Source organism: Trifolium pratense, linkage group LG6 (genome assembly GCF_020283565.1).
Source record: "Trifolium pratense cultivar HEN17-A07 linkage group LG6, ARS_RC_1.1, whole genome shotgun sequence".
Classification (NCBI taxonomy): domain Eukaryota; kingdom Viridiplantae; phylum Streptophyta; class Magnoliopsida; order Fabales; family Fabaceae; genus Trifolium; species Trifolium pratense.
In genome coordinates, this window is record NC_060064.1 from 44,897,891 (window position 1) to 44,912,601 (window position 14,711).

The following is a 14,711-nucleotide window of genomic DNA, read 5'->3' on the forward strand; positions in this document are numbered from 1 at the left end:
ATATTAATATGCATGTCTATTTTTTATAATACAAGTGTCTAATTTTTCAAAATTTCTATGGGGAACATATCTTAATATACATGCCTTTTTTTTTATATAATTTCTATGAGGAGCTATATATTTCTACTTGTATATTAATATGAGGGATAATTTTGAACCGCTGACCACTTTATCACTCCACTCTCCAACTCATCCACCCGTCCCCATCCTCCAACTCATTTATATTTTCGATATCAAATAAAATATTATATTTCACTTTACAGTTCGAACTATTAACTAAAATGGAGTGGCCACGCACAGGTAAAAAATAAACATCTATCCTATTGTTCCAATCATTACAAGTGTGGAAGAATATATTTAAGTGGATGAAAGTAAGAATTTATTCATTTTGAAGAGGTTTGGAGTCATTTCAATAGCTTTGGTGTGATTTGGTGGAGTATAAGAAATATGCTAATGGTCGCCATTTTATTTGGTTAGCTAACACATGGATTTATGGTGCGCTCGAAACAATACCATGTTTAGAGGAGTTGTTGTTAATGTGTCTACTTTACTGGATCAGATTATCTTTATTTCGTGGTTTTGGTTTGTCGGGCCTATAGGAAATACTACTTTTTGTACTTTCTCTGAGTTTTTGTACTATTGTTTGATATACCATGCTTTTAATTAAATAATTAATGAAATTTTATATAATTTTATCGATAGTTTGATATAAATTTTTATTTATAATTTTATATCTATAATTTTGAACAATCCCTTCACTGTGTTCAACAAAACAAATTCAATATTTATGGCCAGTTGTCCGTGTGCACATCACCAATGCAACCAATGTGAAAATTCATTTGAAACCATATGCATTTAAGAAATTTGAAAGAATGGAAGCATCAATTAATTAAAGTACAAAAATAAATAAAAAATGTGGAAAGAATTAGATAAGAATCATAACATTTATTAAAGTTCTACACTCATTTGCAGACATAATTTATTGAAATAGATACCCAACCTCATCAATTGGAAACAAAGATGCATGCATATTACACATATCATGGATCATAAATTTTGTGAGCATTAATATTAAGCGGTTATTGTTGGCATCAAGTCATTTGTAAGTTTAGATTTAGAGAAAATCTTTGAAGATTAAGTTTTCTGCCTCAGATATAGAATCAGCGCACACACCATACTCCACATCAGCTTTAGGAAAACGAACACAAACGTTCCTAGATCCCTTGTTCTTACATTCAGCATCATTCTGACATATAAAATTTTCGCCAACCATCTTCATAGCATCTTTATATGATCCAGGGATGCAAACACCAATGTACCCTTGTGGAGTACAAAAGCCGCAAGCTGATTTGGGGCATGGTACGTTTATACTACAAAGCTCCCCACATATTGCTTCTACTTTCTTAATAGGAAACGTTACTGTAAAAGGCAAAACCAATTAAAGTTTAAACAACATACACATAATATTATTTTAAAAAAAATAATGTGATCAGTTTAGAGATCGAGAAACTGAAATTTATATACCACTCTATCTAAAAAAAATTGTTTAGCAATGGAGCAAGCTGACTTACCTATACACACAACATATACATATTTGGGTACATAATAATTTACTAAACTGTTAATCCATTAATTCCTAAATATATGATTTGGGTACAGTGTAATGATGAGAAAGATGGTTAAAATGTATACATACCAAAAGTGGCAAGCAAGAAGACAGACAAAAGAACGAGCCTAACATAAACCATTGTTTTGATTGAAAGAGATAACAAGCTACAATTGTTAATTTGTTGTGAGAGGTTATGGCATCAGATAGTTCATTGCATGCAGCAATTTATAGAATATAGTTGTTAAAACAAAATATTATAGAAGATAGAACTAGCTAGTTAGAAATTTTGTATGGCAATATTAATTACCAAATCAGTTTTGCTGTTGTTAAAAAAAAAATTCCATAATTTTGAACGAGTAGGCAACAACACACCACAAGAATACAAACAATAGATAAAACGCAAATTCATTAATAAAACACAACTTCAATAAATAGAATGCATGCAATGCGCTTAGACTCGTTAAATGCATGTGGTACCAATAGCAATGTCATTATAAGCAACGTCATTAAACAACGTCATTTTCAACATCATTTATACAACTTCAATAGGCAACATCATTGGACACATGAATGAATGCATGTCATGTTATAATAAGCAATGTCAATAGGCAACATCATTTAACAACTTCAATAGACAACATCATTTAACAACTTATAACAACATCTAAACAACGTCCATAAGCAACAACCAAAACAACAACACACCGGTATACGGCTCCATTTCTATCTCTCTAAGATTTCGACTCAGCCAATTAACCATTCTGGACAGCAAGATAACATCCGAAACAGTCCCTGACACGCCCCGTTTCATTTTAATTTAATTTAATTAGCGGAATTTGTGAAAAATATTCATTGAATTGAACCAGGGAGAGTGAGGTATCCCCAACCATTCCAAATTATTCGAAATACCTTAAATAAAATTACAAGAAATTTTTATTAAATTCTGATATTTTTAAAAAACGTATTTACCTCATTTAATTAACTAAAATTAGTTCTAGGTCTCAAAAAAATCCCTAAGCGGTCCCAAAATTCTCATAATATTATTTACTATTTTATATAAAAATATTTAAAAAAATTGCACCCTCGGGGAGATACTGTTCATTTCCCTCACGCAGCGGGTCTGCGTATGGGTTGTTCTGACCCGATTCGTGACCACTGACCCGGATCGTTCTCCCTCTATACTCAACGAAAATTGACAATCTTTATAGAGTTTTGATCGTCATTGAATTTCGGAAAGATACCCGGTTATAGTTTTTAAAATCGGCAATTGAATCTCTTAAATACGACAAGGTTCATACGTTTCTATTTTTAAAAAATACTCCATTAAAGGTTGTTCAACAAGCTTCGATTTTGTTGTTCTTCTACCCACGAAAATCTCAGAAATGTTTTTAAATTTTTTAGGACTCTTAAAGCATCATAAAAACTCAACTTGTGATTTGTTACACTCAAAACAAATTTTTTAATAAATTGTGGCTTTTCTCAAACTCTTGAACCCACCCATTGTTGAACGCCGAGGTTCACCTAAAGCCAACAGCAATTACGAATCAATTCAACAACATCACAGACGAAACAACATCATTGATCATAAGGTTTCGCTTCCTTCCCTTTTCTATTTTGTTTTTTTTTTTGTTTTTGTATATCGACCTATCCTGTGCCTTGCCTTTTTAAGTTAATGTCAAGGGACAATGACATTATTACAAATAAATTGGTTTAATGGGAATTAAAATTATGTTTATTCTCCATTATTCTCATCTCTACTATTTTCGATCTACACCCTCCTATGCTCCCAACACCTCTTTGTTTTTATTTTCTATTTCTTTTTTTTTTGCTCTATTTCTTTTAATTGATATTTATCAATTATTGAATTATTCACCACAAACATAATTAAATAAACATTGTCAATTAACACCACAAAATCAATTAACACCACAACAACTAGATAATTAAAATGAATTGGCTTAATTACACATTTGACCCCCACCCCCAACACCACCACCACCCAAAGGAACCTCCTCTGCATCCCAAGTCTAAACTTCCACACTTTAATTAGCCGCCATTTTCATATATGATCTTTGATATATGGATATTGATAACATCAAATCAAATCAAATACTTAAAATGATTATACAAATATGGTTGAGTTGTAATAAGAAATTATATTGTTGGTGGGCGTGTGAATTAAATCTTTATCAAAATAAATTAAAGAATAAATTATACTTTTTATCCCTTAAGTTAATTTTAGATTTCCATTTTAATCTTTTAATTTTGTTTTTCATTTTAGTCGCTTAAGTTACAACCATTATATATAATTTGATCTTTTAATAATTATTTTTGTTTCATTTTGGTCTGTTTAATTATGAATATTAGAAATTTTGATGATCTTTTAAGTTAGAAATTTTAGAAAATTTTGTCCTCCTATATACAGATCCAAATATTTTAATATTTATAATTTAAAGAACTAAAACATTCCAAAATCATAACTTAAGAAACTAAAATAAAAAGAAAAAAATTTAAAAGACCAAATTATGAAAAGTCTGTAATGTAAGGAATCAAATTAAAATGAAACAATAAAAAATTTAAAGGAACGAAATAAAACTTAAAATTAAATTATGAGACTAAAAATATATTTAGCCTAAAAAAATTTAATATCATATAGTTTTAAGAATCTATAGTGGTAAAACTCATTCTAACAAAATGCGAAGTAGAATGACATTATATCAATTAAGATTCAAACCCACACTTCACATAAAAAATCCGCACAATATTTTAATTACAATTTAACGTTTGGACTACACTTAAATTAGAGAAAGTTTCTTTCTCATCAATATATATGTACACTTTGTGGTTTTAGTTTTTTGTGTTTTTTTCTTGTTATATTTTTTTCTTGGAAAATGCTAAGCAGTGTTCTCGGGGCACTCTTTAAGCATCTTCAATAGTAAGTTTTTGTTAAAATTTTATTAAAATGTGTGAAGTCAACGCATTGGGAATTGAAATGTTTAACATTTTAGATAAATTATTTCCTTAAATAGAATGCTTAAAGAGTGCCCGAGATACACTGTTTAGGAAGACCCTTTCTTTTTTTACGAATACTTTTGATGTTTCTCTTTGTATTGTTTTTCTCTTGTATCCTCTTTTCCTTATGTTTTATATTTATATATATATCCCATTAAAAAGACAAAGATATTGCTTCCTTCTATATATATATATTTGTTATAAAATCTATAATAGGAAGATAGATATGATTATACAACTTTGCTCATCTTCACTTCTTGTCACCTGTTAATTTAAGAGGTATTTTGAGTCATTTTGCACACCATTTTATCTTTATATCCGATAATCCTTATCTTATTATCCATTGATCTTATCAATAAACTTCACATGAGAAAGACAAATGGAAAAATGTCTCTTTCTCTCAATTGCTAAATCCCACAAATCTCTCACTCTCCACCTTTGGACTCTCTCCCTCACTCAGGGATGTTTAAGTCCAAATCGATCTAAATTAAAACTGCAAATCATGGCAAAAAATTGAAAACCGCAAAAAAAAAAAAACAAATACTTTTAAATTTGTTTGGTTGTTCTTTTGCAAAAAATGCTGAATCAGATCGAATTTTGGATTGATTTTTCAAATCAGATATACAACGATGAAAAAGTTTGTTTGTACACTGTAGTAAGAACCCATGTGACGATTCTTCCCTCCATTTCAAAATGATGAAAAAATAGTTTTCAAACATATTATCACAAGTAATTTTAACTCACTCTAAGTAGATATATTGAGCGTCAATCCTATCAATTATAGTTTTCAAATTTTAACTCATTTAATATCTTCTTCATTGTATTTTAAAATTTTATAATGAGTTTTTATTATTATATTTCTTTTACTTTTATGTTTTATAGGATAGGATACATATGGGAGAAATTATGCTACTATTAAAATGAGAAATATCACCCCGACAAATTATCTCTCCCCCCCCCCCCTCTCTTTTGTGTAATCTCCCTCAATCAGGGGTGTTTAAATTCAAACCAATCCAAATTAAAACTGCAAATCAATCCAAAAAAAATCGACAACCGCAAAACCAGAATATTTTCGAATGTGTTTGGATGTCCTTTTACGAAAATTGCACGATCAGATCAAATGTTAAATTAATTTTTCAAATCGGATAAATTTTTTATTTCAAAATCATACCCTATTTTTTATAAACATCACCTTTGCTATGGGAATATAGGGGACATTTTAACACTGCACCATAGGCAACATTTTCCCTTGCTATTGTCCAGAAGTGAAATATTAATTAGAACACATAAAATGTAACCATAGTTTATAGGCAACAATTTCCATTACTTTTTTTAAATATAATCAATTATAACCCAAACAAAAATTGAATAAATTAAAGAAAACACAACATGTGTACCACAAAAGTTAACAAACTTGAGTTCATACATTAATTCAAATACAAAGTAGCTAGTTTTTTTTAAAGCAAATTGGGAGTAGATGGCAAACCAGCTACAGCACCTTTTAGATATATAAGGGTTTAATTGTACTTTTGATCCCTTATCTTTTAAAAGTTTCAAGTTGGTCCCTTATCTTTTCTGCAGGTTTCATGTTGGTCTCACCCGTCAAATTTTTCACTACTACCGATAAAATTGGACACGTGGCAAACAGAAACCACATTTGGATTGATGACATGTGTCCAAATTTAAAGGTAATAGTGAAAAATTTGACGGGGGGACCAACTTAAAACCTGTAGAAAAGATAAGGGACTAACTTGAAACTTTTAAAAGATAAGGACCAACTTAAAACCTAAAATAAAAATAAAGGCTAAAAATATAATTAAGTCATATATAAATAGTAAGAAAATGGAGACATGAACCAAAACTTCATCTCCATAAAAAATGCGAAACAAAATGTCAAGTCTAATAAAATGACAAATTAGATAGGTTGAAGTTTGATGCCACAAGCCTTACAAAAAAATATCTTTCAAGTTCATCCTCTTTTGACATTTCATCACGTAAGACATCCTCATAAAACTCATCACCTATAACTATGTCGTTCTGTCGCAATTCATCACATTCTGAAATGAATTAATTTGCAAAAATATCTTTATACTTCATTGATGGATAGATATCCAAGCTCTGAATATGGAAATATGATCAATCATGCATAGTAAATATGGAAATTGCACTAAATTTATATATGATTTATTTGCAGAACCAATCGAAACCAAACCACACATATTATTTTTAGTTTTGAATTATATATTTTTGGCTTAAATGCAGTTTTTGTCCCCCAAATTTCACAATTGCTTGATTTTGGCCCCCCACGTTTTAATTGCTTGATTTTAACCCCCTAAGTTTCACAATTGCTTGATTTTAGCCCTCCAAGTTTCAATTGCTCGATTTTGACCCCCCAAATTTACCCCATTTTGCATTTGCTAGCCCCTCGTTGAATATTTTGATTAAAAATTAGTTATGTGACATTTTAAAATTAAATAAGTATTTAAAAATAAATAAATAAATAAATTACAAATTGTTTTTTAAAAACTAAATTATAATTTTTTTTATTATATGTAGTTTATAAAATAATTTTGTTATTTAAAAAAGTAAAAAAAACATTTTATGAACTATTTTTTTAAAACTTTGTAAAGTTTTTTTAAAATAAAAAATAATTATTAAACCTTTTATTAAAAAAACCAATTTTTAATACATTTTTATAAAAGCAAATATTATTTTTTTTAAATTTTTTTTTAATTAAAACATATTCTTAATTTTTTTTAAAATGTCACATATGCAATTTTTAGTCAAAAAAGTCAACGGGGACTAGCAAATGCAAAAGGGGATAAACTTGGGGGGCCAAAATCGAGCAATTGAAACTTGAAGGGCTAAAATCAAGCAATTGTGAAACTTATGGGGTTAAAATCAAGCAATTGAAATGTGGGGGGCCAAAATCAAGAAATTATGAAACTTGGGGGGCCAAAACTGCATTTAAGCCTATATTTTTTTAATATCAAAACTGACCTAAACAAAAACCCCAACACCTTTAACCACAATATCACTTTTATTTCTACACTCATAGTTGTATTGTGTGGGATTTACCAAGGCCAATAATACAATAGCAAATTTGAGAGTATTAATAGTATTATATTTTCTCATAACAGAAAGGGGGGCTAAACAAGGAGGTGGTCATGAAGGCAATCGTAATTATCAGAACGGAAGGAACAGAAAGGACTCTGGTGGGAAGAAGAAGAATGGTGGATCAGTGAAGAAGGAGGATGAATGTCATAATCCTTCGCTGCCACTTAAGAATGGATCAAAAGGAAAGAAGAATAATATGAAGAATGGTGGCTTGGTAAAGAATGTGAAGGAAGTCATGATCTTTCACATCGTGATATTCCTTCACCTTCTTCACCGAAACACCATTCTTTTTATTCTTCTTTTTTCCTTTTGAGCCATTCTAAACTGGTAGCGAAGGATCATGACATTGCTCTTCTTTCTTCATTGATCCACGATTCTTCTTACTCTTCCCGTTTGAGCCCTTTTTGTTCCTTCTGATAATTGTGATTGCTTTCATGACCACCTCCTTGTTTAGTCCCCATTCCTATTATCATAAAAATACAATACTAATAATACTCTCAAAATTTTGCTATTGTATTTCCAGAGGTATTAATATAAATTATAATATAGATTTAAAAATTTATTTTTCCCGTACGTTTTTAAATATAATCAATGATAACCCAAACAAGAATTGCATAAAAGAAAACACAACATGTGTACCCCAAAAGTTAAAAAACTTGAGTTCAAACATTAATTCATAAGCTAGATTTTTTTAAGAAGAAAAGGGGAACATGAACCAAAACTCTCTCATCAATAAAGCCAAACAAAATGTCAAGTCTAATAAAATGACAAATTAGATAGGTTGAAGTTTGATGCTACAAGCCTTACGAAAAAACATCATTCAAGTTCATCTTTTTTAATCCATCATCTTCATCAGCCTTTTGAAATTTCGTCAAGTAAGGCATCCTCATAAACTCATCGACTATGTCGTTCTGTCGCAATTCATCACATTCTGAGATGAATTGATTTGCAAAAATATCTTTATACTTCATTGATGGATAGATAACCAAACTCTAAATATGGAAATATATATGATCAATCATGCATAGTAAATGTGGAAATCGCACTAAATTTATATGATTTATTTGTAGAACCAATCAAAACAAAAACCGCATATTATTTTTATTTTTGAATCATATATTTTTTTTAATATCGAAACTGACCTAAACAAAACCCTCCAACACCTTTAATCACAATCACTTTTGTTTCTACACTCATAGTTGCATTGTGTGGGATTTTCCGAGGACGTTTGAGAGTATTAATAGTATTATATATTTTCTCATAACAGGAAGGGGGGCTGAACAATGAGGTGGTCATGAAGGCAATCGTAATTATCAGAACGGAATGAACAAAAAGGGCTCTAATGGGAGGAAGAAGAAGAAGAAGAAGAAGAAGAAGAAAAAGAAGAAGAAGAAGAAGAAGAAGAAGAAGAAGAAGAAGAAGAAGAAGGGATCAATGAAGAAGTAGGAGGAATGTCATGATCCTTCACTGCCACTTAAGAATGGATCAAAAGAAAAGAAGAAAAATAAGAAAAATGGTGGCTCGGTAAAGAATGTGGAGGAATATCGCGATGTCAAACATCATTATCACGATGTCAAACATCGTGATATTCCTCCACCTTCTTTACCGAGCTACGTACCATCCTTCTTATTCTTCTTCTTTACTTTTGATCCATTCTTAAATGGCACCGAAGGATCATGACATTCCTCCTTCTTCTTCACTTATCCACCATTATTCTTACTCTTCCCTTCTGAGCCCTTTTTGTTCCTTCTAATAATTGTAATTGTTAAGCAATAATCGTGCTTCATTAGCTAACATATCACAATACAAGTAACTACACAACATATCACAATACAAGCCTCTTATATAGGCCAACACACAATACAAGCAACTAACTACACAACAAGTAACTAACTGTGAAACTGCAAGCCAAGCCAACACACACACGCGCGCATAGAGCTTGCAGCTCAGTTGCCTTGCAGGCCAAGCTAACTCTGTCTTACTTCAGCAAAGGGACAGATGCTCCAGCATCTGGTACAGCATGCTTGCTACTTAGCATATACAAAGAAGTGATCCTAACAGTAATTGCTTTCATGACCACCTCCTTGTTTAGTCCTCATTCCTATTATGATAAAAATACAATACTAATAATACTCTCAAAAATTTGCTATTGTATTGGGATTGGTCAATCCACAGAATGTAACTGAAAAAAAAAAAGTAATTGTGATTAGAGGTGTCAGTGGTTCATTTAGTAATTTCGAAAGTTAAAAATATGATTCAAAAATATAAATAATATGCGGTACGTTTGATTTTGATTGTATTGTATTGGTTCCTCAAAAAAATCATATATAAATTGAGTGTGGTTTCAATTGAATTGATGGTTTGTTCAATTTTTATCAATATAAAATTTTGTATTTTTTCAAAATAAATATTTACAAGATAAATAATATCACCATATATATAAGATCTATTATACAAATTAACAATAATAGTATTGCAAAAGAAAAAAAAAAACAGTAATTATATTTGAAATATAAGAAATATTTAAAAATAAATTATGTTTGTGGTGGTACTTACTGTTAAATATGCTTGGATCTCAACCCCAAAAGCTAGCTCAAAGGGTGAGGTTGCCCTCACATATTTATACACTTCACATCCCGGGAACCTAAACAATGTGGGACTTCAAACAATCTCCAACAACACAACAACATATTCAACACTTACCTCCCTTGTATTTGACGAAATTATGAAATTATGTTTATGCTTCTATTACCCATGAACATCATGTTAGGTGCAATTTGACGAAGGTATACGACTAATTAATTTGTGCTGAACCTACCACAATGGAGATGGAGCGAGGGGATTCATGTCGTTATGAAAAATGTGGTGGACTAAGGCAATAACAGGATTCACAATTTTTCTTTTTTGTAAAAGAAGAATTCACAATGGTTGTTCATTCTTTGTGGTTTGTGAAGTCCTATATATAATAAATAGTTTTTTTTATGAAAATATAATAAATATTTCTTTTAAGAAAAAATTTAATAATTTTTTTTTCTTTTTGACCAAAATATCTTAAATAGTTTTTTTATTTTTTGACCAAATTAAAATGAAAACTAAATATAATAAATATTTTTCCCAAAATATAATAAATAGTTTTTTTTTTCTTTTTTGACCAAAATGAAAAAAATATAATAAATAGCTTTTTCTTTTTGACCAAAATTTAATAAATAGCTTTTTTTTTAACCAATATATATTAAACTCTTTTTTTGGTTTACCAATATATAATAAATAGTTAAAGCAATTGTATTACCAATATATAATAAATAGTTAAAGCAATTGTACTAATAAATAGTTTTTTTTCTGAGAATATAATAAATATTTTCTTTAAGAAAAAATTTAATAATTTTTTTTTTCTTTAGACCAAAATATCTTAAATAGTTTTTTTCCTTTTTTGACCAAAATGAAAAATAAATATAATAAAAAAAAATTTCTTTTTTGACCAAATTGAAAAAAAAATAATAAATAGCTTTTTCTTTTTGTAATAAATATAATAAATAGTTTTTTTTGTTTTTGACCAATATATATTAAATAGTTAAAACAATTGTATTATTTGACTAAAATAAAAAGAAATATATATTTACATATATAACCTTATGTTGTTGATAACAGTCAATCATATGATGTTTTTACTTTTTAGTAGTAATTTAGAGTAATTTTAATAGCAGTTGAAACCCAAAAACAAGCAAATACCTGGAAAAGTGAAGTTACTGCCTAGAAGCAAGAAAAGTGGAAAAAAAACATCAAAAAGGGCAAAGACATAATAAACAGCGCACACCATCGTACCTACAATGAGATCCAACGTGGCACGATGAGAAGGTGGTTTAAATTGAAGAAAATCTGCAACAAATCTTTTCATCGTGCCACAATGACATATCAGCGTGGCACGATAAAGGCGATTGAAGAAAACAGAAAATCTGAAGAAAATCTTCCATCATACCACGATATGTTTCATCGTGGCCACGATGAGGCAAAAATAATACATTTTGCATCAAAATTCTGTCAAAAAATACTACTAATCACTCTCATTATTTTTACACTTGCTAATATATTTTCTTGAGAGCTCTTTTATTCTACATAGTTTACTTTGTAGTGCTTGTGCTTCAATTTGTTATATCTATACATTTGGTGTAATTTTTCAATCATTGTAATCTCTATTGTATTGGGTGTGATCTCAAGATTTTCAAGAGAGGTGATATTTATTACTTGATTGAACAATTATCTCAATTCCAATACTAAAATGAATGATTAGTACTCATTGGGTATCTTGATCAATTCATGAATATGTATACTAAATACTAATGAAAAATATTAAACATAGATGATAATTGATAAATATAAAGACTGAATTGCAACAACATAATCCTCTACAAATTACATGGTTCCAATAGATCCGGAAAAAATCGTTTAAGTACTAAAGATAAATCTAACAGCTTATACAAACCAAATCGTTCCACGATTTGTAGATAAGCCTGAAAGATGAATCTGAGAGCACTAACAGATAAATACTAAAGATATATTTAACAACTTACAAAGCAAATCGCGCCATGATTGTTGTTTTAATTGTTTTTCTTCGAACTCTTGTACTATCTTCAGTGCTAAATTTTTTACCTTTTCCATATAATTATAACTAAAACTTACTAAAATACTTTCAAATTACTACTAAAAATATCATATGACGAAATGTCATCACAAACCCCAAACTTAAATTATTGTTTTCCCTCAAGTAACTTATCTGTCAAACAAAATCGTCAATAAGTTAGCAAATTAAGTTGAATGATGCAAACATCATAGCCTTTTTCTTCATCCAATAATGAAACCACAGGTCTTCACTTCAATAATCATGCTCAATCTACGATCTAGCTTCTAAGACTTTAATCAGATTCAGTCCAATAGATGTTCCACAAGATGTTTTTTCTCTCCCTTTCATATTCACTCGATCATTTGAAAAGGATATTCCTTCAATCAACATACCCTTGAAAGCATTCTAGACGGCTGATCAAAGTTCAAACAAAAACACGCATTTTATAGGTCATTAATAATCCAAAAAAAAACGCATATATTACCATAGCTGTCATTTTTCTATCTTTTTTTTTTTCGGCATCAATATTATTTTTCATACATTTTTAATACAAAATTATTTATTAAAGTAATATAATCAATTTTGTTTTATATTTTCTTAGCTCATATAAAGTCAATTATTTATATAATTTTTGTTGAGAGAATATAAATATTGTTTTGAAAATAGTAGAATGTATAGGAGGTTTTTTTACCAAAATATGAAGAATATGAGACATTTTTATTAGGTAATTTCTTAAAATATGTTTAGAGGCCTTTTCCTATTTGCCTTACTCTCGGACCGACTCGTTTGAATTGTGAGACCGTTTATGTAAATAAATAAACTTTTATGTATTATATATTATAAGTTTTTCAAGTTGGTTTATGAGAAAACAACATATAAAACTACAATATTTGTTAGTAATAAAAGTTTATAAATTAACGTAAAAATTTATTTATTTACATAAGTTATTTTCATAAGCTTAAAAATAAGTCAAATCCCAACAAACCCTAAATAGTGTGCCTCTTAAATCCTAGTGTTGTCAAAAGCTCTAATTTATCTTAAACGTGTCTCCAAAGCTTTTAAAACGCTTTTGAGTACTCTAATTTATCCTAAACGTGTCTGCAAAGCTTTTATTCTAACGAACCCACTTGGGTTGGTGCATTGGTATTGGCTTGGGACCTGAGAGTGTGCTCCTCTTGAGGTTTAAAGTTCGATTCTCTCTGACGCCAATTTGAGTGGGCTAATTTAGCTTCTTAAAAAAAAAAAAAGCTTTTATTCTAACGAAGAATAAATAGTGTGCCTCCTAAATCCTAATCTTGTCAAAACCTCTTGTAGATGACGAAGAAAACAAAGGCAAGCTAGAAGACAACTAGCAGTATTTTCGCACTTTGTAACATCAATCAAATATTTTTGCAAAGCCAGAGCATAGCACATCCTTGCCAACTTATATTCTGAGACTGGGCGTAAGATCCGAAGGACAATCACAATAAAATAGTCAAACTTTAAGCGCAACAACAAAACTAACCAAAGAATAAAACAGAGCACTAGTCAAATAAAATTATCTCTATATTTATTTACTCTTTTGTCTTAATAAAATTTATTTTATTTTTAATTTAATAATAATAATAAGCGTTGAATGTACCCAAAAAATATAATATATATATATATATATGGGTGTAAATTAGCAATGCGCACCTTTTCTAATATGACAAAAAAAATTCTTGATATTTACTTATTTAACACTAGGAAATTTAGGGTTAGTTAGGTAAAATTTATTAAATCATGTGCACCCATTTGCTAATTTACACCCAAACAATTATAAATATATACAACCATAATAAACACAAGACAACCTAGGAAATAAATAAAAAATAAAAAAAATAACTTTTTTTTTGTTTTCACCAGCAGTTTAATCTGGTTCGGGGGTCAGTTCTAGCATCAAGTGGTTTCAGCCCCCTCCCGATCGCAGTTGCGGGGGATCGAACCGCGGTCCTCCATACCAAGTTCAGCACCAATCACCACTGAACTAACTAACGATTGGTAAAAAAAAAAAAAAAAAAACTTGAGAAAGCATATACAACCTGAATATTCAAGTTGATGGATTAATTAAAGTCATTGATTTATGTGAAGTACACTTAATTTATTATTTCACTATATGCTCCAGAATTTTTTTAATTCACGTAAAGTGACTAGATTTTCAATATATATGATCCAGATTTTCACTATAACATGTGTTCTGGACCGAGCTTACAAGCCCGAACACCCAATCAACCGAGCAGGCTCCTAATGTGCGGACATATAACGATTGCTCGACACTCCAACGGCTATATTCCTGGGCCACTTGTAACGTCAGATTCCACCGGAATGATGAGCATT

General features: G+C 29.7%; 1 protein-coding gene across 1 annotated transcript; it reads right to left on the reverse strand.

Moving 5' to 3' along the window:
• Positions 1-1,114: 1,114 nt before the first annotated feature.
• Positions 1,115-2,129, reverse strand: LOC123892363 (albumin-1-like). Its single transcript, XM_045942151.1, has 2 exons — positions 2,087-2,129; positions 1,115-1,419 (listed from the first exon to the last, which is right to left on the reverse strand). The coding sequence occupies exons 1-2, from the start codon at positions 2,127-2,129 to the stop codon at positions 1,115-1,117; spliced, it is 348 nt and encodes a 115-aa protein (XP_045798107.1).
• Positions 2,130-14,711: the final 12,582 nt, after the last annotated feature.

Coding starts and splice junctions, on each gene's coding strand:
- LOC123892363 (XM_045942151.1), bottom strand. CDS start 2,129: ATGACGTTGTTTAATGACGTTGCTTATAATGACATTGCTATTG. Junction 1,420..2,086: donor TTATAATGACATTGCTATTG/GTACCACATGCA, acceptor TGCCTTTTACAG/TAACGTTTCCTATTAAGAAA.